This window comes from Ixodes scapularis, unplaced genomic scaffold, assembly GCF_016920785.2.
Source record: "Ixodes scapularis isolate PalLabHiFi unplaced genomic scaffold, ASM1692078v2 PGA_scaffold1__304_contigs__length_218370807, whole genome shotgun sequence".
NCBI classification, from domain to species: Eukaryota; Metazoa; Arthropoda; class Arachnida; order Ixodida; family Ixodidae; genus Ixodes; species Ixodes scapularis.
This window is the reverse complement of record NW_024609846.1, coordinates 107,021,536-107,048,425: the sequence shown is the minus strand read 5'-3', so window position 1 is coordinate 107,048,425 and position 26,890 is coordinate 107,021,536. Positions and strand designations below refer to the sequence as shown.

The following is a 26,890-nucleotide window of genomic DNA, read 5'->3' as shown; positions in this document are numbered from 1 at the left end:
AGAAAGAATATTACTCAACCAAAATTAGGGAAGCGGATGGAAACAATAAAATAATTTGGGACATAGTCCATGATGTTGGTGGCCTTCGTGCAAATAAACCTGTATTACCTGATTTAATCTAACAGAACACGGTAGACACATTGAATGATCATTTTACTAATATAGGGCCTCTACTAGCAGCTCAGTTGCCCATTACAAATAGCTTTGTAATGCAAGAAATTAAAGTTAATGAAATAATATCAGTAGTTGGGAATCTTAGAACAGGTCAAGACGCAGGACTAGATACAATTCATATTAAACTATTAAAAGATAATATTGATAGTTTCGGTATTCATCTTTTGCATCTGTTTAATCACACGTCAGAGAGTGGAGTATATCCTAATGAGCTGAATATAGCTAAAGTAGTACCTATTTTTAAAGATGAAGATTCTTCGGCACCGTCCAGCTATAGACCAATTTCAGTTTAAGTACAATTAACACAGTTCCTAAAAAAATAATATACAAACGTATAAAGGACTTCATAACTAAATACTCAATATTTTGCCACAATCAGCACGAATTTAGACTAAATAGATCCACGTCCCCACCTGTTTTTGTCCTAACTCAACATCTCAACAGAGCTCTACATGAAAGTAAGATTGCCGTTGCTGTATATTTAGATATAAAAAAAATAATAAAAAAAACATTTGACACATTAAATCATATAATCTTGCTTTATAAACTCCATCAGTGTGGTTTTCGGGGGAAAACGTCGGAGCTTTTTAATAGCTATCTCCCTAACCGCAACCAGTGCGTAGGAATGAGGATGACTAACTTTATTTTCAAACGGGTGGCGCCATAGCTTCCTTGGGGGAAGGGGAACATAGATAGGAAAGGTTTACATTCGGCGGTGAACTCCTGTCGAGCGCGCGGACTCCCATAGCGAGAGTAGCGTCTCCCTGGCCAGTGCCTCGTTAACCGGTGTGATCCAGGCCTCTAAAGTGACAATGTGAGGCCCCAGGGCCGGTTTGCTCATCTTGCGGCGGCGGACGCGGCCGCGGCCAAGAGGGATTTTTACGTCACGTGACCAGCTCCATGGGGACAAGGAAGTACCTAGCGTCCCTGCCTAATGACGGAGAGATCCGCATCGCTTCAAGCACAAAAGCCTAATTTCGCTCGCAGAAACTGATTGGAGGGACTTTCAACTGGAATCTAATTGACCGCCCCTTTATAACGCAAGTTAACGCGCTAATGCAATCATTTCGTAATGTTCATTAAAAGGAAACCAAGCTAACAGAATCAGTATGGCTTTCACACAAGCGGAGCCGAAACAACCATCCTTTCCCCAGCGTTTACAATTTTATCTGTTTTCAAATAACGCTCTTGCTACGATTCCTTTCAATAACCAGAGACGCCTATTTAGGACTAATAAAAACTGCAGTTGTAGCAACTAAAAAAAAAACAAGCAAAAAAAAAAAGACTAGCAGCTGTGGATACATTGATTGAGCGAAATCCTACAGGCAAGGCAGCAGGTCAAACGTCTGAGAAAGTAGTAAAACTGAACTAAAAGAGATCATACTTTTACTTGCATGGAATGAGATAAAAAGTATATTTATACTCTTTACATTTTGTTGTGGCAATCGGTTTGTAATATTAACACATTACTTGTTGAAACTGACTTTGGATCAACAAATGGAATTAATTATAATTAATTTCCTTTCTTGATCAAAGTCATTTTAGGTGTTTGCATTAGAGAGAGGGTTTGCGATGGCCGATGCCTGATTCATTTTTGCATTTGGTCGTGATCGTCTGCTAGTCTAACTAAAATTCAACAAGTAATGTGTTAATATTACAAAACGGTTGCCACAACAAAATGTAAAGAGTATAAATATACTTTTTATCTCATTCCATGCAAGTAAAAGTATGATCTTTTTAGTTCAGTTGTACTACTTTCTCAGACGTTTGACCTGCTGCCTTGCCTGTAGGATTTCGCTCAATCAATGTATCCACAGCTGCTAGTCTTTTTTTTTTTTTTTTGCTTGTTTTATTTTTTTTTTTAAATTGCTACAACTGCAGTTTTTATTAGTCCTAAATAGGCGTCTCTTGTTATTGAAAGGAATCGTAGCAAGAGCGTTATTTGAAAACAGATAAAATTGTAAACGCTGGGGAAAGGATGCTTGTTTCGGCTCCGCTTGTGTGAAAGCCATACTGATGCTGTTTGCTTGGTTTCCTTTTAATGAACATTACGAAATGATTGCATTAGCGCGTTAACTTGCGTTGATCTTTTTTTTCTCCTTCCCGGTATTTCGATTGAACAGGTGGTACTAACAGTAAAAGCGTATAAGGCGCAGTAGTGCAAGTGGATGATTTCCAAAAAAGGATCACAGTTCAAAAGTAAGACACGCGCAAAATACAAAAACAAAAAAGAAGTCCCTATCGCGATTTAAACCTGGAACTTTCACGCCTTGACGACAAGTACTGACGCTTTAACCTCTCGACCACAACAGAAGGCGCGAGGCGCGGCGCCGGCGGAGGTATATAAAAATACTGCTACCGCTTTTATCTCGTGTGGTTTTTTCTTTATTTTGGCTCCTATTTGCCCTCCCTGGCCGTAACTTTACCTGCCGCTCCTACAGTATAAAGGGGCGGTCAATTAGATTCCAGTTGAAAGTCCCTCCAATCAGTTTCTGCGAGCGAAATTAGGCTTTTGTGCTTGAAGCGATGCGGATCTCTCCGCCATTAGGCAGGGACGCTAGGTACTTCCTTGTCCCCATGGAGCTGGTCACGTGACGTAAAAATCCCTCCTGGCCGCGGCCGCGTCCGCAGCCGCAACATGAGCAAACCGGCCCAGGGTTTCGGCTCTTTTGTCTCGCAAGCCTGCACAATCCCAGAGGAGGTGTCGGATCGTCGGGCTTTCGCCGGCGGCGCACGTAGTGCAGACGACAAGTGCAGTGGGCTCGGACCCTTCCGAGGGCGCTTGGTCGGGTGGGCGGGCCCTCCGTGGTTTGTAGTAACGCCATCGAGCGAGTATGTCTTCGGCGAGAGCAGCTCCGGTGCGGGCCTTGTGTATTAACCCTTGAGCCGCTCTTGGTAAACCCTTGGGTAACGGTGCCGGATTGTAGGGTGCTTGGTCTCGCAGCCGACGTTGATCCTCTTGTCGGGCCGTAGATTTCTTCTCTGGGGGGGCTGGGGCCGGTGGCGCGAAGGGGACAAAGATCTCTCGGTTGGAGCGGTCTTCCTTGTGCTCGCTCGCCTACGCGTGTGCGGCCTCGTTACCGGTGCCACCCGCGTGTCCCGGGACCCAGTCCACTCTCACCTCAATACCTTTGGTGTTTTTCAAATACGAGCACAGACTCTTGATTCGTTGGCAGAGCGTCCCTTCGCGTGGAGTTTTCCCCAGGTGGGCAAGGGCTTCCCTACAATCCGTGAAGATGGTTACACAGGTAGGTACTTCCACTGGGTCGAATGTCTCTCTTATTCGTGATAGTGCCAGGTGTATTGCATCAAGTTCGAGGCGGCTCGTGCTAGGTTCGCTGTCGTATTGAAGTGTCTGAGCGTATTGGTCCTGGCCGGTAGCGTAGGCGAGTGTGGCCCGCTTCGTCTCTTGGCACCACGCGGCGTCTGTGAAGACCGCGTGCTCCATGAGGTCTGCCCGCGCAGCGAGTGCAGCTCTTTCTTCCGAATGTTCTTCGCGGTGTTGTTTGCGAGTGAGCGGCTTGGAGTTTCTGACCATAATGTCCTCCCATGGTGGTATGCTCTTCGGCGGCGGGGCCTCTCATACGGGAGGCCGCCAACCCTGTAGTTCCAGAAGTCGTTTACCGGCTCTTGTCGATGTCCGGCGCCGCTGATGGCCGACAACGCGGACCTCAATGATGGCTTGTAGAGTCGGAAGGTTCGAGTACCGATACAACTCTTCCGTCTTAGTGAGTCTTGGGAGACCCGCGATTGCACGCAGGCGTTCACGATGCAATATTTCCAGCTGCTTGTGCTGTGCCTTGGTCAGGAGGAAACATGCGGCTCCATAGCAGGCTTTTGAGGTCAGGACTGCTTGAGTAAGCAAGCAGATGGTGCGCGTGCCCGCGCCACCGAGGCGGTTGCGCATTCTCTTAATGAGTTGGAGCTGTTGTCGCCACTTGGGTTTGAGTTGCTTGATCCACTCTTGCGCTCCTCCTTGTTCGTGCAGTGGAACTCCCAATATGCGAATCCAACGTTCGGGGGAGCGCTGAATGGGCTGGCCGGCCAGGGTCAGGTGTATTTGAGCTCTGTTGTGCTCAAGACCGCCGACGATGAGGAAGGCTATCTACTCTGGAGAAGGTTGCATGCCCGTAGTTTGCAGGCACTGGTCAATGGCATCTAGAGACGTCTGCATGGTGACGACTGTTCCTTTAGTGTCGGGCTTTGTGTTATGGGGGTCCGCCCAAAGGGTGATGTCGTCCGCATAAGTTGTGTGCTGAAGGTGTGGGACGGCGCGTAACACTCTTGCTATTTTGGTTATGACCAAGTTGAAAAGGGTCGGTGAAAGGATGGTCCCTTGAGGTACTTCACGAAAATTCCGGAATATGCGAGGTTGCTGGGCGCCCGAGCTGATCTCAGAGGCACGATTCTTGAGGAAACTTTTCCCGAAATTGATTATGCGGTTGCCTGCGCCGCTCTCTTCGAGTGCTTCGATCACTGCCGAATGCTCAACGGTGTCAAAAGGTTTACGGAGATCCACTGCCACCAGAACTCCGGGTACCTTGTTGGTTCCTCGGCGCCTCTTACCCACAAAGTTTCGGAGGAGGTGTAGGCTGTCGTGGGTGCACAGTCCGGGGCGAAAACCAGTCTGCGCAGCGTCGTAGTGAGGGTCGTCCCTGGCTTCTTCCAAGACATAAGTGAGTCGCATAAGGACCATCCGCTCGTCTAGCTTGCATAGCGTAGACGTAAGTGAGATTGGTCGGAGGTTCTGTATTTGATCCGGACTTTTTTCTGGTTTCGGAATAGGGTACACCACTGAATGTTTCCAGTCGGCCGGTAGTACTCCTGACGCCCAAACGTCGTCACGATATTTCAGGAGCTTTCGTTTCTCCGGCTCGTCCAGATTGCACAGCACGCGCCACGTGATTCCATCATTGCCGGGGACGCTGCGCTCGTTGACAGAGTCCAAGGTCAGTGTCAATTCTTCAATCGTGAACGGAGCGTCTAGTTCTGTGTTGCTCAGCGGTCGCAGTTCGTAGAGGCACAGGTCCGGATCGTTAGCAGGTTGTGGGAAAAAGGTCTTGGGGGTGCTTTTTCAAACTGCTCCGCAGTTTGGTCGGTGGCTAGCTGGATGTTGCGAGCAGTGTTGGGAGCCTTGGTTTTGCCGGTCAAGGCTCTGTGGACGCGCCATAGCTTGCGGGTGCCAGTTCGTTCGTCAAACGTCGCGCAGTTTTCAAGCCACCTCGAGCGAACCAGGCGTTTGGCATATCTATGTGCCTATGCCGTCTTGTTGCGCAAACGCACTAGGTCCTTGAACCGCTTGCCGTTGTTAAGATATATCTTGTGGGGCCGCTTGCGTGCCTCCCACAGGTTGATTAGATGTTTGTCGGAAACTGGGTCTTGGTCTCCCACCTCCAGATTTCGTGTGGCCGCTTGCGCTGCCCTCAGTAATTTTGTGGTTACAAGAACCGCCTCTTCGCACGTGGCCACCGCCTTCCGGAAGGCGTCCCAGTCGATAACCTGAGTTAAGCGTCTGCGCCCTGCTTTGCCGCCGGCTGAGAGCTCCAGCCAGATGGGATAGCGGTCGGACCCCATAGGGTCCGGTCCGCACCGCCAGTCGGTCACCAGTCGGGAGTCCGCCCAGGTCAGGTCCTTGGTGGTGTCTCGCTGTCCCTCGTGCAGTCCGTGGCGCGTTGGGTAGTCGAGGTCGTTGGCCAGAGTGAGGTGCGCCAACTCTGCTGCCTCCTTTAGCTGCGCGCCCCTGGCTTTAGCCATCGAGTACCTCCAGTCCGGGTAGTGCGCGCTAAAATCGCCCGCCACGAGCAGGCGGTCACGGAGTAGTGCTGCCGGAGGTCCATCAGCCATTGGAAGCCGGCTCGGCCGGCGTGGCCGCGCCTGGAACAGCTTGACTCAGGTCTCGCGTAGTAGGAAGTTCAGATGACCCGGTGACGTCCAAGCGTGCAGCGGACCGCCACCACCTCCTGGAACGGGTTACAGTAGGCCGTCGTGTCTATTTGTGCCTGTGGGAGGCCCTTGCGCACAAACACCGCAGCTTGTGCTTTAATGGTCTGAGATGTGTCACTTGATCCGCCTCTTAGTCCCTGCTCAATCGTTGGTTGGATGTATCCGTTGAAGCCCGAGATACCCGGACTCGTTTCCCGTGTCTCCTGCAGCAGAAGCATCTGCCGGCCTTCCGGTTAAGCGGAAGAGCTCGACGAGCTCCGTAGCGCTCTGACGTAGCGAGCGGCAGTTCCACTGCACGAGGTCGAAAGGACGCTCAGGCGGTGGGTGCGCCGAGCTGCTGCTGGTTGCGGCTGGTGCATGCTGGGTCCATATTGGCTAAGTATGGGAGAGAACATCTGAGCGACTTGTTGTGTGACCATTTGAGTCAACTGTTGGAGGAACTGTTGCGTTTGTTGTTGTTGCATTTGTATTTGCTGCTGCATCTGCTGTTTTTCTTTCATTTGCTGTGCTTGCTGCTGTTGCTGCTGTATGAGTTGTATCCACACCGGCGGCTCGTTAGAATTTTGGGTTGCTGCCTGGTGCTGTGGTGCAGGTATTCGGGATTTCTTTCTTGCCTGCTGTCTTGTGGATGAAGTGTTTCCCACCGTTATTATATCAACTCAGTTGTGGAACTTTCCATGGACGCCGTACATTGGAGGGAGTCCGAAACCGTGTCCGATTCTTTTGCGGCGAGGTAGCGCTGCTGGCGCATTAATCGGCGCATTTTCGTCTGCTACTGCTCCGCGGCTGCCAACCGCTGCAACTGTTTGCGAGTCCCAACCCGAATCCTCGGCGGCCAGCATGGTTTACGGTTGGTTTTCGCCCTTTCGCCAGTAAAGATACAACTTGAGCTTGATAAGCGGTAGGACCATGATGGCATACGCTTTGTATTATTTCAAAACGCCGCCGCCTTAGCTGTGCTGACAGCGCGAAGCGTTTCGAACAACCCAAATTCGTTGGCGCCAAAATCCTGTGGCTACAATCAGGGCAAGTTTGTACACGCTGTAATAGTAGATGTGCCGTCTTACCAAGGCAATTCCATTGCTGGCCGTGATCGCAGCACACCAATACGAGCGTAAGTATCCTAACGCTTCGATTGCGTTGGAGCATTGCTTTCGTTCTGTCGCCGTTATTATGTTGGGCACGCTGATTTGAAGGACGAGCTAAGTTCAGTCACGGCCGGACCGAAAGCGCGCGCTCTCTTTCTCTTCTTACGGCCTTTGCAATCGCCCGGGAGTCAATGTCATTTTTTCTACGAATGTAGTTCACTTGGTTGCCACCAGCGGCGCAACCACCTCACCCCACTTCACCCCACTCGGAGAGTCCCTTCGAGCTGCTTTGCGCTGGTGTTCGAGCTTCGTAGGTTGTTGTTTTGGCAACTTTGGTCTGGTGTACGTCGGTGGCTATCTGGTGAAACTCATTAGTGAGTTTGGGTGTGACGCCTATGTTATGCTGTTGACTACGAGTTGATCCTCAGTTCGTCTTATTGCAAGGCCAGGATAAAAGCGGACTTCATTATCCAAACTAAAGCTTCCTCGCACTTCTGGACAACATTGTTGTTTTTTTTGTTTTTTTTAAAGGTTGTTAAGCACCTCCCGCGTACAAATGTGCAAGAAGTTCTGCAACTAGATAAAGTGCAACTCATTGCACCCTATCTCGAAGACGCGCCAGTCCTAAGTTGCCCATCGGGCATTGACAACAGTCACTCAAAGCGCTTGGCTGGTTTAATTTGCAACAAGTTCATCAGAATACTTCTGATTAACCATGCGAAGACGGTCACGGACAGGAACGAAAAATCAGCTGGATATGTGCGCAATCCCCCGAAGAAGCACTTTAGGCTGTATTATGCACTTGCGAAAATTGTGCAGACTGCTACACCCTTGTCTGGAGAAGCTGACCGACTGCATGTGCGGCCTATGAAATGATGATGCAGACCACGGCAATAGATAGGTTGAGCCTGCTTACATTTCACGAGTGAGTACGAATTATTTATCATTTAAGGATCCTCCACGTAGAAGGGGTCCGTCTCCTCCTGTTCTTGAGTTGCAACAGAAGTCCTGGAGGTAAAGACGAGTATAGTTTTTCCGCAATCGCATTCGCTGTCTCTACTTACTCCTTTTTACTCCCGAATCTCTCGCAGATGTTCGTCAAATATTCACTGTTTTGGGATCATCAGAAGCGCATTAGATAGTGGCTGAGGGTCTAAACGTAAGGATCAGGTGCCAAAAGCTATAAACATCTCGGCCGCAAGTTGCGACAGCGCCGAGATACACTGTCAGACGCGCTCTGTGCAAACGGCTAAGGGTTAAAGCCCCTTCATGTTTCAAACCTAGCGCAAGGTGTGTTGATGCACGAGACACGTGTAACGTGCAGCCGTTGGGAAGATCATGGCGGCACAGCGCAGCACTGAGCTAGATTTCAGACGCCATGTTCTTCCCAGAAGTGGCGCGCGGCACGTACCTCGAACATTTCTACAACAATGAATGGCGCCACTTTTTCCAGGCTTGAGGGGCTTTACCAGGGGTTAGAGTTCCTGTATAGGCTCCAGGGTGAGGTGACAGCGCCCCCCGCGAATTGCGGCGGGAGGTGGCGATTGTCCCAACTGCAAAGGCCGTAAGAACAGAAAGAGAGCGCGCGCTTCCAGTCCGGCCGTGGTTCAGCACGCCCGATTCTCTGCCTACCTGGAGCTCTTTCGGTGGCATTTTTGAAGAGAGCAGTGCGCGAGCGGCACGTATAGCTGTCATTCAGTCACGGCAGCTCGATGCTCTCTCGGTCCTTCTCCGGTTGATAGAGATTCTGAGTAGCTTTGGGACAGCCTTCTAAGGGATCTTTACCAGACAGGGCGGCGCCCCCAGGCAACATTGGCTGAGCGCCTCCCGAAGAGTTATTCACACAGAGGCGTCTCGCCTGACCGCCTACTCTGAGGCTTCGTATCAAAAGGCGGCAAATGGTCCGGGAACGACGCAAGTATGCTTGGGATGGCGTCGGGTTTCAGGCTCCACTTACCCCGTGGCGTTAGGACGACTTCTCCACGAATCTCGTGCTTGAAGTACTTCAGGATGTCCTGTTCTCTCAAGTGCAAATCACAGAGGACGTCCTTGTGCGATAGGTCTCGCCAAGGAAAGTTTCTCGACCATAGGGAGAGTCGTTTTTCATCCAAAGGGACTTTGAAGAAATGTCTCACCTGAGTGCCTGGCCCCGACCGTTTACGAAGTCGACACTCCGGTGCGCAGCACGCCACCGGCATATTCCAATAAGACTGTACACTCACAGATTGTCGCTTCACAGGTTTCGAGCAATGTGGGAACTCTGATGTCCTGGCATAAGCTTCTCTGCGTTGTTTTTCCGAGGCGTGAAATGCGCGCGACGTTCCCGTCGCGGCATTGCGCATTGCATGAGTCTACTGTATGCTGCCGCCTTTTTAGCCTATATTACGATTGGACCCCGGACTAGCCTTAACGGCTATGGGTCCAAACAGTTTTTAGAGCGCAGCTCTTAGGGGCCCGTTCCCGGCTTGAGCGGCGTCGGCGTCGGCGAAACCAAGGTCACCCCAAGGTCACGTGACCCCCAGAGGTCACGTGACCTCGGGGGGGGGTGTCACGTGACCCCCAAAGTCACGTGACCCCGAGGTCACGTGACCCCCCCCCCCCCCGAAGTCCCGTGACACCCCCCCCCCCCGAGGTCACGTGACCTCCTCGATGACGTCATCATCACTGATGACGTCACCGGCATCCGCATCGTCATCGTCATCATCACTCATGACCTCACCGGCATCCGCATCGTCATCGTCATCATCACTGATGACGATGCGGATGCAGGTGACGTCATCCGCATCCGTGATGATGACGATGACGATGCGGATGCCGGTGACGTCATCAGTGACGTCATTGATGACGTCACCGACATCCGCAGCGTCATCGTCATCATCGCTGATGACATCATCGGAGTCCGCATCGTCATCGTCACTGGTGACGTCATCAGTGACGTCACTGATGACATCATCGGCATCGTCACGTGACTCCCAAGGTCACGTGCCCCCCCCCCAGGTCACTCCACCCCCCCAGTACCCTACTCTCCTCCTCCTCAAGAGCTGCGCTCCAATTCGGTGTTACAGGGAGTTGTAAACGGCTTTCACTTTTTTGTGTATTAATTGGAAACAAAATTGGAAATAAAGCAATGAATGAATCAATGAACGAATGAATACATTTTGTTTGTGATCACCGACTATATCTGCTGTGTAATAGTACGACAGTGCCTTTTAAATAATATTACACACCGAAATCAGTACTGCACTTCGAATTTGACTTTCTTTATTGCGTTAAGGAAGCGTTGAAACCAAAAAAGAAACGACAGTAAATAATAAAAAAAATAAAATCCGAGGACACCTAAGCACTTCTTATGAGTTGTGTGTGCGAAAGCATGTATGTCATTCTTCCGCTCCCTTAGTTCGCCTGCCGCGTACTGGCGTGGACGGCCACGTTACGCTACTGCCCAGGTTGCGGCCGCCGGCGGTATGGATGCCTCAGGCCCCGGCATGCTCCTCGGCGCCGAGGGAAGTAGAAGCGGCCGCAGCCACCCCCGCCCCCTCCCCCAGCCATTTCCCACCCCCCTCCGGCAACGCCTGACACGAGAGCGGCGGCCGAGCGCGCTCCACCCTCTCCCTTTTACCGGCGTCCAGGCCGCAGCGCCAGGAAGAGGGCTTCTCTATGGGGTGCCGTTCCTTGGAACTATATACGCGTCGCGGCCAATGGCTATCTGGGAGCCGTTTCGCTGGGGATTCCTCGCACGTTTTTCGCGGTTACAGACGCGGCCGGCTCCGCTCCATGGGACAGTTAATGCGTTCGCATTAAAAAGGCTAACTATGAAGGTTGCCCTTAAATACCAATTGATCCGACCTGATATCTGAAAGGTGGCGAGGCTGGGTTCGTACAATCTGGGCATACTTTTCAAAATTTCCGTCTACCGGAATGAAAGCTCCGTCCATGTATCGGGGCACAAACTTTAGATAGATATATTCCTGTGCGAGAAGATACGGTTAAACGGAGAAAGACACGTCTAAGGCGCCGCACCAAATAAGCCTTTTACAAAACGAGCTTCAAACACGGTGCTCTCAGTTATAGCATCATTCAAAGTGAAACGGTAATCATGATGAGGCAAGCAATGGCTTTTGGTTATGCCGCTCTCATTCGTATTTCTCCCGTTCCGCTGACGACTGACAAACAGGAAAAGCAAGCAGCTCCGCAAGACCTTCCTGCTCAGCATCGGTTACTCCGCAACGCTCGGGGGAATGTCCTTTGTTACAGGACACCAGGCCAACATCGAGGTGGTCGAATACATTAACCGGTGAGACGAGTCGGAACGTCGCTGCGCAGGGCACGCAACGCCGGCCCAAGTATCCTTCCTGCAAGAAACATGCATGTGATTTTCGCACGAAGCGCGCCTGGCACAGAAAAAAGCTTGATATCGTCTTGGCTAAAGGGTCAACCTTTAAGAACAACCCCCCCCCTCCCTTGCTTTCCTCCCCTGCTCACTCCCCTGTCGAAGGAGACAGGGGCGACAACTAGGCTAAGAAAACCTCGCCTACTTTCACCCTCTCCAAAACGAGTAAAGGATTGCTAATGTTTAGAATAATTAGGCTATTCATTACTTTCGAGTAATTAACTTTTTAATTATTCAACGTAAAGGTATGGTCTGAAACACAAACGTTAAGGGCAGCGTCGCAACTGTGCCATTGTGCAACACGATATTTTACTTAAAAACTTAATATATATTATATACGAGGAATAGCGCTAAAATTAATTAAAAGCTATCTAAATGAACGCTACCAATATGTATGCTGAAATAATGGGTCATCCAGCAAAATGAAAATAAAACATGGCGTTCCCCAAGGCCTCTGCTATTCCTTGTCTATACAAACGATATAACGGAAATACCTGGCTCCCCTCAGTTGATAATGTACGCAGACGACAGAAATGTATTTTTTTGCTGGTGAGACAAAACAGATCGTAAAACAATTAGCCAATGATTATCTTTTAAAACTCTCAAAATGGTTAGAAACAAATCGTTAGGTCTAAATACCAGTAAAACAAAATATGTTATTTTTAAGCCGCTAAACAAACGCGATCACAGCACTATCAACACAACATGTTAAGGTACGTCGCTGGAGCAAGCTACAGAGCAAAACTTTTTGGGGGTGTGGTTTACTGAGGACCTCTCTTGGTCAACTCATGTTAATTAGCTCAAGGCTGAACTGTCCCGAGTTACTGGTAGCATATACAAAGTGTACAGTTTACTACCGACCTGGCTTAAACAAACATTATACTATTCTCTATTCTACTCCAAAATGAGCTATGGCATCTTAGTGTGGGGAACTACGACAGAAACTAATTACAACAAACTAATTATCTTCAAGAAAAAAATCTTGCGTATGTATGAAACGGGGACAAAGGGGACAGAAGAAATTTAAGCACGCAACCACTTTTTAATAAATATAATATGCTAAAAGCAGATCAAGTATTTTATTTCAAATTATTTCAATTGATACACAGAGACAAGCTCCACACTACGCCAACATACAATCTGAGCATGTACAATATTCGAAACCCAATAAGGAAGATACCGGCAATAAGAACTGAATACGGCCGACAAAGCCTAAATTTCCAGATAAATAAAGCTCTGAATAGAAAAGATATGTCCGTAGATTTCCATCAAACTTTTAATAGCTTTAAATGTGCTTGTAGAAGGATGCTTGTGGCAAGTCAAATTGCTTTTTCATCTTTGTTAGTGACGTGAACTTCATGAGTGTTATAAATATGTCTTAGCTTTTTGTGCATATTTCCATTCCTTGTTTCTTGTTGTTTAAGTGTGAGAGAAAAAACTTTTATTCAATTTTATTAATACCACTTGTGGTGGCGAATTTTAATGTGATGTACTGTATACTTGTATACAATACATCACATTAACGGAACCATGTTTTGTCCCTGGTCGTTTTCGATGATCAGTGTCTTTATTTTTTTATTTTATTTTTCATGGTATATGAAACTCTAATTTTGTTTATATATTTTTAGAATGTTGCACAAATGCTTCGGTCTATTTACCACTAACAGGTCGATTTGGCAAATGGCGCATTTTGTTCCTTTGATGTATTTTCCACTGTGCTTTTCTACTGCACTCCTGAACTGTACGGGGGGGGGGGGGGGGAGGGGGGGGGGCAGAGGCCCTGTCAGGCACCAAGCCTTTATCTCTGACCCCTACGCGGAGCTTTCCGCGAAACAAATAAAAAAAATATACCCTTCAATCAGCAAACTTTGCAAAACTCTAATGTACGCGCACCGTTCAAACTCCATTTAAACGCGTTTTTAAGCCTGCGCCGGGGGTCCTCCTCCCCGCGTCAAAGGCGCGCAATTTATACTACCTCGGCGAAATAAAATACTGCTGTACGAATTTCAATGCAATATTAAGCTTTGGTTCTTGGGTTCAGCTCCGTAATGCGAGGAAAACATGGCAGGACAGGGTAGTTGCGCGCTTTGACTACGGGGAGCAGGACAGCTGGTGCAAAGATGCTTTCCGATAGAAAACCGAAACCTAAAAATACGCCAAGCTCTTTTTTTTTTCGGCGCGCCAAAAAAAAGTTGCAGGAGACATATATTTCTAATTCTGGCCGATTTAATGGTTTTCGAGAAGTGCTGAGCAACTTTCTGACTGAAAATACGTCTAAACTTACTTATTCAAAAGTCAATTACTTAACAAGAATTGATTACGTAACTCTCGTAAACGTTGATAATTTTCCTAACTGACTAGGTCGGAATACGACACCTAGCTTTTTTCTCTGGGATGCCCATTTTTCGCAGCAAAAATCCCTCCAACGTTTCGTGCAACAGCCTGTACAAAATTTCTACCTAATTAGGTTCAAGATTCCCTTTATTTAAGTGTCATTGTTACTGTACTCTAAACAGAACGAGATAGAGGAGTAAACTGGCAGCTGAATGTGACTCCCAACCGGCCGACGTCATGTTGGACATTTTTTACCACTAGACACGTGACTTTATAGTTTTACGTCCAGATTTTAACAAAGGAAAGCGCACAAATAATTTCTTATTGATATTTAATAACAGTACCGACGAGATAAGTTGTTTCCCTTGTTTTTAGTACAAAATGTTCTTTTACGACAGAAACTCGGGCAGCTTCGATATGGCTCCGCTAGGTGCCGTCAGCTGCGGTGCTGTATTTTGTGTTTTTATCGGAGCTAGACACTGATCTCTGGGGCTAACAGTATTGAAACAATAGTTTAACATGTTGTTTACAGCGATCGCCATACAACTCTCGCCTCGGTTTTGCGTAAACGCATCAGGAGTTGGTAAGGTCACCTGTGTAGTGGCCAAAATTGTACAACATGGCTGCAGCCAAAAAGGGGGGGGGGGGGGGGGGGAGGGGCTCACTTTTGCTTGGTGAACGGGATACCTGTTTATCGCTCTAAGCCCATCTACCTCCCTTGCCTACAAAGCCCGTCACCAACTTCAGATGCATTTCCGTTTGAGTGTGATCGAGGGTGTTGCTACGCTTGCGAGTGTTTACGAGAAGAGAACACACTGGTTCTGTTTATCAGCCAGCCCTAGAACATTTCTAATCTGCGTAGAACGGGTGTAAACAAAATGGTTCCGGGACAAAATGGTCCCGGGCAAAATAGTCACGGACAGAATGGTCCCAAGTGCCAACCTGGATACAATGGTCTCACATGATTTGTTGACACTTTAGGCGCTCTTTGAAGTTTTAGTGAACTGCTACTCTGAGGGTGTATTCAACACGCGGTGTTGAATACACCCTCCAGCTCGCTTGCCCCTTGCATTTAATTGCATTATAATCATAACCTTAAATTGCAAGCTTCACCCTTGTTGGTGTTAGACTGGTGGCAGCTGATTAAACCCGTTTGCTCTACTGACGTCTAACCCCTGGTTAGCTCAGTTGGTAGAGCGCTCCACTTGTAATGGAGAGGTCCCGGGTTCGATACCCGGACCAGGCGGATTTTTTCGGTCGCTCACCAGTCACCTAGCTGTGTTTTTGGAGATTTATGTTTGTCCCTTGTCCCTCTTGTTCCCCTTCTCCAGGGATTACTTTCCTCACGCGGTTAATGTATATTTTAATATATTTAGGTTTTTTGTAATACATTTGAGCGAACAACTAAAGAGGTCTAAAAGTTATATTATTGCCCACTTGGCTCTATGGCTCTTATTCGCTTCAGAGCACTACAAAGCTGGAGCTTGGGAGTCACTACAAATAGACACCCACACCCTAAAAGCGCAAGGTCGCGATGCACTCTGCGATTGATTGGACTAGCCGGTAATAGCATGCACAAAAAAGTCGACGAACGGCATTTGTAGGTTTTGTTTTCAGCGCTGTCTGATTGGTACTATCAGCTCGTAGCTTCGGCTGCACTGCGACTTTAGCAAAACGTAGTATAGGGGCCGGAAGAAAATTAAACAAACATCATATAGTAGTTTCCATATATATAATTTCGAATTAGCGCAATGGCGCTGAAAAACAAAACGTATACACCTGATGATTCAGACATTATCGTGCCCATACTCTACATTTCTGATGGTGTGCGTGCAGTCGTGTATCGCTACTGCGTGATGCACGTTAAAGACCCCAGGCGTACTGCACTGGCAAAATTTCTCCTCCACAGCGTAAACCAGTGCCGCCACTCCACAAGGGCAGACCGGACTTACACTGTATAAACACGAACGTCAAGTATATATATTGTAATGGCGTGTTTTGGAACAACGTTTTTTTTTCTCGTGCTGATTATATCAATTATAGACACATGATTTCATACATGCTCTTGTATATTATTCCTATCGTATATACGTTTCCCTTAGTGTTGGCAAAGCTACTGGCATGCAATCTGATTTTAATATGTAAACTTTAAAATGGTTAGTGTTCCATATCTCAAGTATTCATAAAAACATTTATTTTTCTGTGTCAAATCTACAGGAAGTGCAAACAATCGACTAATCCCGGAAAAACAAGCAAACTATGTCTGAAAATTTGCTTGGGGACCATTTTGTCCGTGACTATTTTGATCGGGACCATCTTGTCCGGGATCATTTTGTCCGGATCCCGCGTAGAACTATGGACTGAAGATTTCGCAGCATTTTCTAGATTAAAATCTACGCACTATCTATAAGAAGGGTCACTTATAAAGTGTCAAAATTATTTGAAGCCCTTGAAGGAAACCACGATGCGTGGCGAATTAGGAAATATACGCAGATCAGAAATGTTCCATGACTATACCCGATTAATGGAGTAAGCGTGTTTTCTGATCATAAGCAGCCACATGCCGTTGCAACACATTTATGACTCAGTCTCAACCGCAGATGTGTGAACCACCAAATTACAGTGACAGCGTAGACGAGCTGTTGAACATTTACCATCGGGATGAGTTACACAAGACAGGGGTGAAAACATTGAAACGTCAATCTTAAAGAAGAAAATGTGTTAGGAAGACAAGGTTTCCAACTCAGCTACAAAAGGCATTAAAGTACAGGTCTCTTATGCACATTCTACCCCCCAAGGGCGCCACCCATCTCAGGCCCTGTTGCGAACACAAACCACTTCGGCCCTGCCACTTGTTTCTCCTTTTCGGAACAAATTCAGTTTTCGCGCGTCTCACCTGCATCCGCAAATAACACCTATTTGCGGGTGCGGGGTGAGTGCGGGTGCAGGTAGTTACGATAAGGAAAAAGGGACATGGAGGACATGCAGACGACATATGGGAGACAAACAGACGAGGCTAAGCTGCAAAGACAACCGGGACGCCCTCCGCAAAACATATGCGTCATCGACCTTCACATCGACACTTCACCTTTCCCCAAACCTCCCCCCCTCCCCCCCTCCCCCCCCCCCAAAAAAAAAAAAAGATAATTGAAGGAAGGTTTTGGAAGCGTTACTGAGTTACAAAGAGGCTTGACTTATACTATTTCCCATCGCCTTTATGCTAACCATTTCTCTCACCCCCCTTTTCATGTCATTGCGTCCTTTGTGCACGACTTCTGTTTCTACCCACTGGATTGTACAATTACGGTTTTCCCGGGGATGCGATAGCTACTTCCGAGTTGGGAGCTTTTATTTTGAAGTTTTATCTATGCTCGGTTAATCGGTAATTTAGACATATGGAAGTTCGGTCCACGTATTCGCAACCATGGGCCAACGGAATTTCATACACTGCCCCACTTCCACAGGAAACTGACTTCTCTCTATGTGCTGGTTGGCATCCCTTCCTCTCCGCGATAATAGGGGTAAGGTTCCCCAACTTGTAGACCTTTGGTACACAACGACGTCCACTTCTATCTCCTTCGCTCATCCCCACGCCAGCTGTTCGGGACTAGGCTAACCTAAGTGACGTAAAACCTAAACGGCGCACCACCAGGATACATATTTATCTGCGTTTGAGACTTTGACCTCCTGTCACGTTTTTTTTTCTTTCTCAAGCGGGATTGATATTTTTGAGTTTTCGCCCCAGTCTCAGTAATTAATCGAGATGGTGTGAACCCACCTCGTCAGGTACATAAAATTTTTGTCCTTCAAGTCAATTGTTACATAAAGGACCGTTTCCTTTCCAGGACGGCAACCGAGAAGTGGCTCACCACGCTCAGTTGGATGCTCTACTGCTTACCCGTCGGTTTCCTCACGACACTCATGGGCTGGATGTTCCTATTCACCGTCTACCTGAGGGAGTAGTGAGTTCGCCATGCGTACACCAAAACATTGTCACGACTGACCCATCCTCTGTGACGTCAGGCCGATGCGGTGGCGCCGCGGTCGCAATGGCGGATACGCAGACGCTTCACTGCACGCGATTTCGGTTTCCGCGCATGTGTAGTGACTGCCCTCACTTGATGTGAGCCATGGAGGTAGGAATAAAAGGAGGAGACAGACCGGCCCAAGCCAGCCCAACAAGAAAATCGCAGGTGAAGCAGGAAGTAGAGGTCACGGTCGCTAGGAGCGCCCCCAAGGGTGCCCAAGTTCGTCCAAAGTCAAGAGCAAGTCGTCTGCTTCTTGCGGAAGAGTTGCGATGACGTCAGAACGACGCCAAGCTCTGATTGGCCTTGATATAACGGATGGTCGGTAGCCCTAATGCTAGCTTCCTCGCGGTCGACTCACTGTTTTTTCTTTTCAATCAGCCAATAAGAGCTTGGCGTTCTGACATCATCGGAAACCTTGCGCAAGAGGCAGAAGTAGCTGCGCTCCACATGGCGTCTTTTGGTTTTGGTCATCGTTAGGGGCGTGCCCCTCCAAACCGGAAGTCTCCCACCATGGAAGCAGAAAGCTTCTGGAGGTGACATGACGCCAATGCGTCCAGAAGCTTCCTACTTCCATAGTGTGGGCAAACGCCTACATGTTTGTAAACAGCGCGTCGGCGTATAGTCACGTGATTAGTATAATGCGGTTATGAAGACGTGCTATGTATGTTACGGCTGCTCTGAGAGCAGAAAGACCGCAGCGGAGCATTTCCCCGAGTGCCTTAACGTTATCAATTTATATTTTAATTTATAAAAGATAAGCCCTACGCTAGACTGGTATCAATAAATATTTCGAAATGCTGCAGGCTGCGTGGCCTGTGCGGAGTACACATTTAAAGGGCGCCATTCACAGACAAACGTTATTGCAAAATTTGCTCGTGGATTCGGAGAGATGCGAAAAGGCTCGACGCTCCCGCTTCCGTTTGTGTGTGATCGAGGGCGTTGCTATCGCTTGCGAGATTCTACGAGGAGAGAGTATACACTGGCGCCGTCTATCAGAAAAGAAAACAAAACCCTGAAGCTTGAGTTGTTTAAAGCTTTTTTTATAAACTTCTCGGTTAGTTTTTTTGTAACCAGCTACCGCAATATTTAACACTTTCTCGTGCATATTATCCATCTAGGGAACCTGTGCGATAAACCAACAAATAAGCGCATATGAAGTACATGTGGCGTTCTCTTCTCCATACCGCGCGCAGATGCGCGTCGTAAAACGAGGCGCTCACTGAATGTGCCGCAGTCCCTCTCAAACGAAAGGATAGAACTGGAGAAGAGATAGCTGAACAGAAGCGGCGACGTGCTGAGTATGGTCGTTTTCGCAGCGTCAATGAGACGCGAAAGGGGAGGGGGGGGGGGGGGGGAGAGAGCGAGAGGGAGAATTAAGGTGTACTCGTTCTGCTGCGACAGAAGGTCGTGTAAAGGAACAAGAATCTGACTAAAGATCGTACTAAAAAAAGCAGTGCACCCATTCGCAAAGGTTTGCGTTGGTCAACAAGTACTTCAAAGGGTAATTTGTCAAAGATTTGTTCGTGGCGTGCGGAGCGTGTGATCGGATCTGGTTTAAGAGCGACGTGTGGGCTAGACAAACGCAATGCTGTCGCATTTCGACGTAACCTGCAGCGATGCACCGCAGGAACACAGCCCCGTTGACAAAGTGATACCATCTAAAAACGGGACTCAGCTGTTTCTGCAATTCTTTGCCCCTCAGCGTGTATGTCTGTGTGCATGTGCGTGTTCTAGGCTTCACAAGTTATTCTTAAAAAAAGTGAAAGCCGTTTACAACTCTCTGTAATGCCGAATTAGAGCGCAGCTCGAGGAGGAGGAGGGAAGGGTACTGAGGGGAGGGTATACCCCTCCTCCTCCTCACCTCATTTTTCAATGTCCTCTGGAGGGGTCACGTGACCTCGAGGGTAGGGTTGTCACGTGACCTTGGGGGGTACGTGACCTTGGGGAGGGGGGGTTATGTGATCTCAGGGGGAGGGGGTCACGTGACCTCAGGGGGAGGGGGTCACGTGACCTCCTCCCCCTGAGGAGGTCACATGACCCCGGGGGGTATTCGCGCGGTGCATTGTGGGACATTTCCCATAATCCACCGCTTGGTTACGCCGACGGCGATGCCACTCAAGCCGGAAACGGGCGCCTAAGAGCTGCGCTTTAAAAAATGAAAGGAGACAAGGAAGAGGGGAAGGTACGGAGAGGAGGGTAAGCCCCTCCTCCTCCTCCGTTCCCTCTCCTCCTCCTCTCATTCTCCTCCCTTCCACCTCCATCCCTCCTCCTGACGTCAACCGTGACCCACGTGACGTCGTTCGTGAAGGTCATGACCTTCACTGTGAAGGCCGCGACTTTCACTTTGAAGGTCGTGACTTTCGTCGTAACCTTCACGAGTGATTTCGTGACGTCACACGTGACGTTACATGTGACATCATTATGGGAAACGTCCCATAATGCAATACGCGGTTACGGCGACGGCGACGCCGCTCAAGCCGGTAACGGGCGCCTAAAGGCACGACCACATTGGCGTCGTTGAGGCCTGCGGCGCGACGGTCGGCGCGGCCGGCTGTCGACCGAAACCAGTTTTCGGCTTCTGCGGCGCGACGTACAGCGCCGCAGGGCCAACCGCTCCTTGCGCGGTTCAGAGATCGCCGCTCCTCGCCGCAGAAGAGAGGAGCCAATGGGAGGTGGCATAGATAGTGACGTTGCGATGTCATGGCAACGCTCAAGCCGGTCCTCCGCGCGTCTTTCACGTTCCGAAGGGCGTAGCGTTGTTTTGTGTCGGTCTGCTATCCCTATTTCCCCCATGCCTTCCCTAATGGAGCGGTTCCTTGAATCTGTGCGACTGTTTCCTTTTTTATATGACAAGACACAGCCAGACTACCTAGATAATAAAGAACAACCGCTGGGAAATTAGAGCAGAGGAATTCGGAATTACAAGTGAGTTTCTCAGTGGCAATTGTTTCATGTCGTCTGTGTTCTGACGGATGTCGTGTTGATTTGGTGACACTTGAAAGTAGCCTTCATCTTTGGCGCGCCGCCGGGGCAGCAAAGCACTGAGCTGTCCTTCGGTGTTTCGGTAGAACCAACTCGGCCGAACCCAAAACCTGTGCCTCCTTCCCTTCAGAGCGCGGCGACGTCGCAAGATCAACGAGCAGGCTAGGATAATCACATTCACGCTGATCACCAAATCATCATGGACACCAGGCAGCGAGTGCGGTTTTGATGCTGATATATGCGAAAGATGAGGCCGAAACAGAACTATCTAATGAGGAGCAGACGACGAAAGAGCGGGAAATCTGACGGGAGGCGCGCGCGCGCGATTGCGAGAGTCAGAGCTGTCAAGTGGTGCCCGCGAAACGGAGGCCAATGTGGGCTCCTCGCGTTGGGTTGCCGGACGGCGGTGCCGCCCGGCGGCGCCGACCGGCGGCGCCGTTCACGCTAGTGTGGTCAGGCCTTAAAGGAGCTGTGCAACGATATTCAATTGAAATGTTTTTCACTTGACACGAGCTTACTGGCACACCTGGGACTCAAGGATACTCGCACGCAACGCCACTGGCCAAGAAACTCCTTTGTTGCGGTGTAATTTCAAGGACAAAAGCGATCATTTTCATTCAATCTCTCCTTCGCAAAATTTGGTGACGTACCGTGGGGATCGCAGTACACCCAAGTGACGATGTTTGAATGCGGTTCATAGATTGGTCCCGAGCATTGCGTGGGCACTCGACTTGGGCTCGTGATAATCGCTACCTCGGGTAGTGACCCGTGTCCAATCGCTGCAACGACGACAACAGCCGAGCCATAACAATGTCTGGAACTCAGCGCGTGTCCTGCGCTTTGCCAACCCCAGCGCGTGGCTATGATCAACACTGGCGGCATATAATCGGCTTCAGATCACGTGGCCGCTTGTACTAGCTGCGAGTTGAGGGGGTGAACGCTGCTCGTTTGTCTTTAATTTTTTTCTGGGACTTCTATTGCGTGGGGTGAAAAACGAACGCGTGTTTCATAAGTCATTAACGTTAGGGATCCGTTTTAAGCGGTATTTGTGCAAAGTACAAAAATTGTTGCATCGCTCCTTTAAGAGCTGCGCTCTAAAATTAAAGGCGTTTACAATTCTTTGTAATGCCGAATTAGAGCGCAGCTCTTGAGAAAGAGGAGGAGGAGGGGAGGGTACGGAAGGGAAGGTATGCCCCGCCCCCTCCTCCCCCCGCCGTACCCATCCCTCCCATTTACCCGAAAATTTTTGCCAAATTTCCCGCTAAATATAGCTGAACAATTTCTCCGGTCAATTTAGCGGCAAATTTTTTCACTAAATTTAGCAGGAATTTTGCTAAATCTAGGCGCTGTGTAACGTCACGAGGGTGACGTCACACGTTACGTCACTCGTAACGCTCGTGACGTCACGTGTGACGTCAATATGGGAAGCGTCCCATAATGCAACGCGCGGTTATGCCGACAACGACGACGACGCCACTCAAGCCGGAAACGGGCGCCTAAAGGCCCGACCACATTAGGCCTGGTTCACACTTACAGCTAATCCGCCGCCGCCGAAGCGGAATCGGCCGCGGCAATGCACAGTGAACGCTACTTTCGACGGCCGAATTCTTGCAGATTCGCCCGCCGATTCGCAAGTGTGAACCAGGCCTTAGCGTCGCTGACAGCAGCGTAGACTTTCCATTTTCACGGGGGGGGGGGGAAGGGGGGTGCTTTTCCCCGCTATCGGAAAAGCACCCCCCCCCCCCCCGGAAACACGCTGGGATTTTATTTTTCATGTATTTTGTCAATACAGGCAATGTGTGCATTAATTTGTTTACATGCCTCTACTAGAAACTCGTTACATGGCACGTAAACAGCGTCTCGTAAGGATCATGGCCCGGGCCCGGGGGGGGGGGGGGGGGGGGGGGCTCTGCCCTCCCCCCCCCCCCCCCCCCGCCCTTCGGATCTCACCATGGGGGGCACGAGCCCCGATGCTCCCCCGTAGTCTACGCCTATGGTCGAGGACGCTTGCCGCTCGGCGCTGGCCGCCGCGGGCTGCCGACTAAAACAAGTTTTCGCCTTCAGCGGCGTGCCTGACAACACACCCAAGCCAACAGGTCCTTGCGCGGTTCAGAGCTCGCCGCTCCTCGCCGCAGAAGAAAGCAGCCTATGGGAGGTGGCGTAGATGGTGACGTTGCGATGCCATGGTAACGCGCAAGCCGGTTCTCCGCGCGTCTTTCACGTTGCGAAAGGAGCGTAACGTTGTTTCGTTTCGTCTGCTATCCCTATTTCCACCAATGCCGTTCCCCAATGGAGCGGTTCCTCGAAACCGTGCGACTGTTTCCCTTTTCATATGACAAGACGCAGCCAGACAACCTAGATAAGAACGCTAAGGAATAATAATAATAATAATAATAATAATAATAATAATCGTTTATTTCTTTAGTGCCCCAGAACAACCAGGAGGTTTTGATGTAATAGCACATACACAAAAAAAATAAACTCAATGAGATATTGTTTTAGGCATGGTACAGCAGTATGTCAAGATCACGCTTGAAGGAAGCAAATAAGGCACCAAAAATATCAAAAGATGATGACGCTAAGTCGTTCGCTGAAATTTGCATGCGAATTAACGGTGTGAGTGTGTCCTTCGGGGACGGGTAGAATAAAGAGTGCTTTCTACAGACGCGAGCAGGCGCGTGAAAATGTACAGAGCTTAGCATGTCAGCATTACATACACCGTGGATCCCCTTGTGTAAAAAAAAATTATATCATATTAGAGTCTGTGTGTCAATAAATTTTGGAAGCTTAAAGTGGTAAGAATATATTCGTAATCATAATAACACCTTTTATTAAAATGCCTGTCGTACACAATGCGAAAAAACCGTTTCTGCCCGGATTCTATTCGTGACGCATCAGAGGCCGTCAGCGAGTTCCATATCACACTAGCAAACTGAAGTTTAGTACGTACTAGACAAGAAAATAAACGAACAATGCATACAGGATTCTTGAAGTCACGAGATAAGCGAGATAATAAACCCAGCAAGAGGAGACAATCTGTGTGACATGATAAGAAAAAGAAAGTGTGGCACCAAAAAAGATCCCAAGGTCACGAACCACAGCGACTCGTGGGACTGTGGCAGACTGGAGTACGTAATTGTAAGATAATAATCGCGTTTTCCAGACATTGACAGAACTTTTGTTTTGCTTAGATTAAGACGCAAAAAAAAATTTCAGAACACCACTCCTATACACGTAGTATATCGGCTTGTAGAAGACTGCCGTAGTAGGATGACGGTGCATTCATAAAGATCTTGATGTCGTCAGTAAACATTAATAAATGTGAATTTTTTACGCGCGATTCCAGGTCGTTTACGAAGACGAGAAATAAAAGAGGCCCCAACTTCGATCCTTGAGGAACCCCAGCGTTCGATCCTTGAGGGTTTAAAAGTATCAGAATAGCTGTCTGAAGTCCTAACAGTGCTCTGACGTTCAGTCAAATAGGTCCTGAACCAACTCAAGAATCCGAGTGATGCTCCGTACAAGAATAATTTATACAAAAGAAAAGCATGGTTCACTTTGTCAAAAGCCTTAGTCATGTCGAAATACACATGTATCGACCTGGCCACGGGAATGAACTATAAAAACTGTATTTTCAAGAAACGAACGCAGGTTAGTTTACACAGAGCGACCCTTTTAAAAGGCGTGTTGTAAATTGCTAAACTTCGGTCGGAAATAATAGGGAACATGCCAGTAAATACCATCTCAAAGTCCTTTAAAAAAGCACACAATAAAGATATAGGTCTGTAGTTCCCCTTACCCATCGCCACCCTTGTGTATCGGAACAACAACCGACCTTTTCCGTGAGGCTGGAAAAACGCCAGTTCCCAAAGAGAGGTTCAACATGTGTTCTAAAAGAGGAGCTATGACATTTGCACAACCCTTTACAATTAAGTTTGGAATCATATCTATCCCAACTGACAACTTTGACTTTAGTTTCATTATTGCTTTTAAAATATCATCTGTGTCAACATGACCGATTACCAAAGAATCCTGGCAACCTAGATTGTTCACTTCGGCACTACCTGAAAATACAATTGAAGGGTAGCACTGTTGAAAATGTCCTTGGAAAAGGTTTGCAACTTCGACTTCTAAAGGAGAAGATGTGTAACCAGTGTCAGTCCGTAAACATACAGTGTTAATTGCTTCCCGCGTGTGCTGCTTGACAAATTTCCAAAACTCCTCTGGTTGTCGGTTGAGAAAAGTTTAGATTTTAGCTTTATAGGCCCGTTTGTCATGTTTGAACAATTTTTTTTTACAAGTTTCCGATAGACACCGAACTAAGTCTACTATAATTTCAAACCACTATTTTGAAACAATTTATGAAAGTGTATTTTTTGTGTATGTAGTATTTCAATTCTTTAGAAAACCAAGGTGGATGCCTTGAGTGCTTCACGTTTCGCTTCGGAATAAACATGTCCATTCCATTCCTAATAATATCAGTAAAAGTGTCTGTCGCAGTGTCTACATTTTCGTCATTTAATACTGCCGACCAGTCAAAATCCCTAAGAAACCAGTAGAGTCCCATGTAATCACCGGCACAGTAATTGTATCTTGGATAATACTGGCGAATACAGTTGTCACGCAAATGTTAAAAAGAAAGAAGGGGGGATAGAAATTATCGTGGCGTACTAGGGCATCGCTGATGGAATCGAAGCATTCTATAGGATTGTTGGATAGAAAAATTTCAAGAACGTTCCCTACGTTGTTTGTCAGCTGATTGTACTGACAAAAACTGTTAAACCGGATAAAATCATGTAAAAAAGTTGCTTTGTTAGTCGATAGCGAGTTTCCACTGGTAGTGTTAGATGACCAGTCTATACCAGGGAGGTTAAAATCACCGTATATTTGAACGCGGTATCTTGGAAAATCTATCTTCTTTTCAAGGTTTCTAAAGTGGTCAATAAAACTGTTGTGCTCAAAAAGAGGAAGAAAAAAGAAGTTTTCAATAAGAAAGTTAAAACCGCCACTTGATAACACTTTGATCCAGACACATTCTTTATATGTTTCTTTATATAGGAGAGGAATTCGGGATTACAGGCAAGTTTCTCTGTGGCACTTGTTGCATGTGGCCTGAGTTGTGACGGATGAGTGTTGATTTGGTGACACTCTCGAAAGTAGACTTCACCTCTGGTGCGCAGCCGAGGCAGCAAAGCGCTGACCTCTCCTTCGGTGTTTCGGTAGCACCAACTCAGCCGGAGCCAAAACCTGCGCCTCTTTCCCTTCAGAGCGCGGCGACGTCGCAAGATCAACGAACAGGCTAGGATGGTCACATTCACGCTGATCACCACACTGTTAGCAAGTCCCGTGTATTTTGGGGTGAAAAACACGCTATTTACACAAATTACCATATATTTCAGCGTTGAGTAACGGATAATTGGTTCAAAAATCATGCGAGATTGTAAAGAACGTGTTTTGGTTCGGTCCTACACGCATAGCCGTGTAGCCGACCTCGAAAAAAAGCAAAACTCACGGCGATGACCGCAGCATTGCCGGCTGTCGAAGCACCGGAATGCTTGGGGACACACCTAGAAAGGACCGTCGAGGCAAACGCCGCGGAAAGAAACATGTCTCGGGGACAGATATGTACCAAACGCAATTACGCCATGCCGCGGGACGGGGAGAACCCCGCGCTTACCGTACTCGCTGCCATTGATTCTGATCGATGGCAATGCGACTTCCCTCTGTCGCCTATGTTTGTACTTATTTTAGGGGTCATGACAATAGTTTCTTACACACCACACATAAAGTTATGGGTCTAATTACTCGTTCTAAACAATTAAAATGGATATAAAAAGCGTGCCCTCGATCTGAACACGTGACATTGAAGTTGGTTTCGTTTTGGGCTTCAACCCTTCAGCTGCAAGCGAATTGATGCCGCCGCTTCCCATGCACCGTCCTTGGAATTTACG

At 48.2% G+C, this 26,890-nt stretch overlaps 1 protein-coding gene across 1 annotated transcript in view; it reads left to right on the top strand.

Annotated features, from left to right (window-relative positions):
* The window catches only part of LOC121047015 (sodium-dependent low-affinity dicarboxylate transporter 1-like), a 73,526-nt gene that overhangs the window by 10,227 nt on the left and 36,409 nt on the right, over nucleotides 1–26,890 (top strand). The window contains exons 4-5 of the mRNA XM_040501820.1: nucleotides 11,380–11,499; nucleotides 17,775–17,891. Of these exons, the coding sequence (XP_040357754.1) occupies nucleotides 11,380–11,499; nucleotides 17,775–17,891 (237 nt within the window). The remainder of the gene's footprint in view (nucleotides 1–11,379; nucleotides 11,500–17,774; nucleotides 17,892–26,890) is intronic.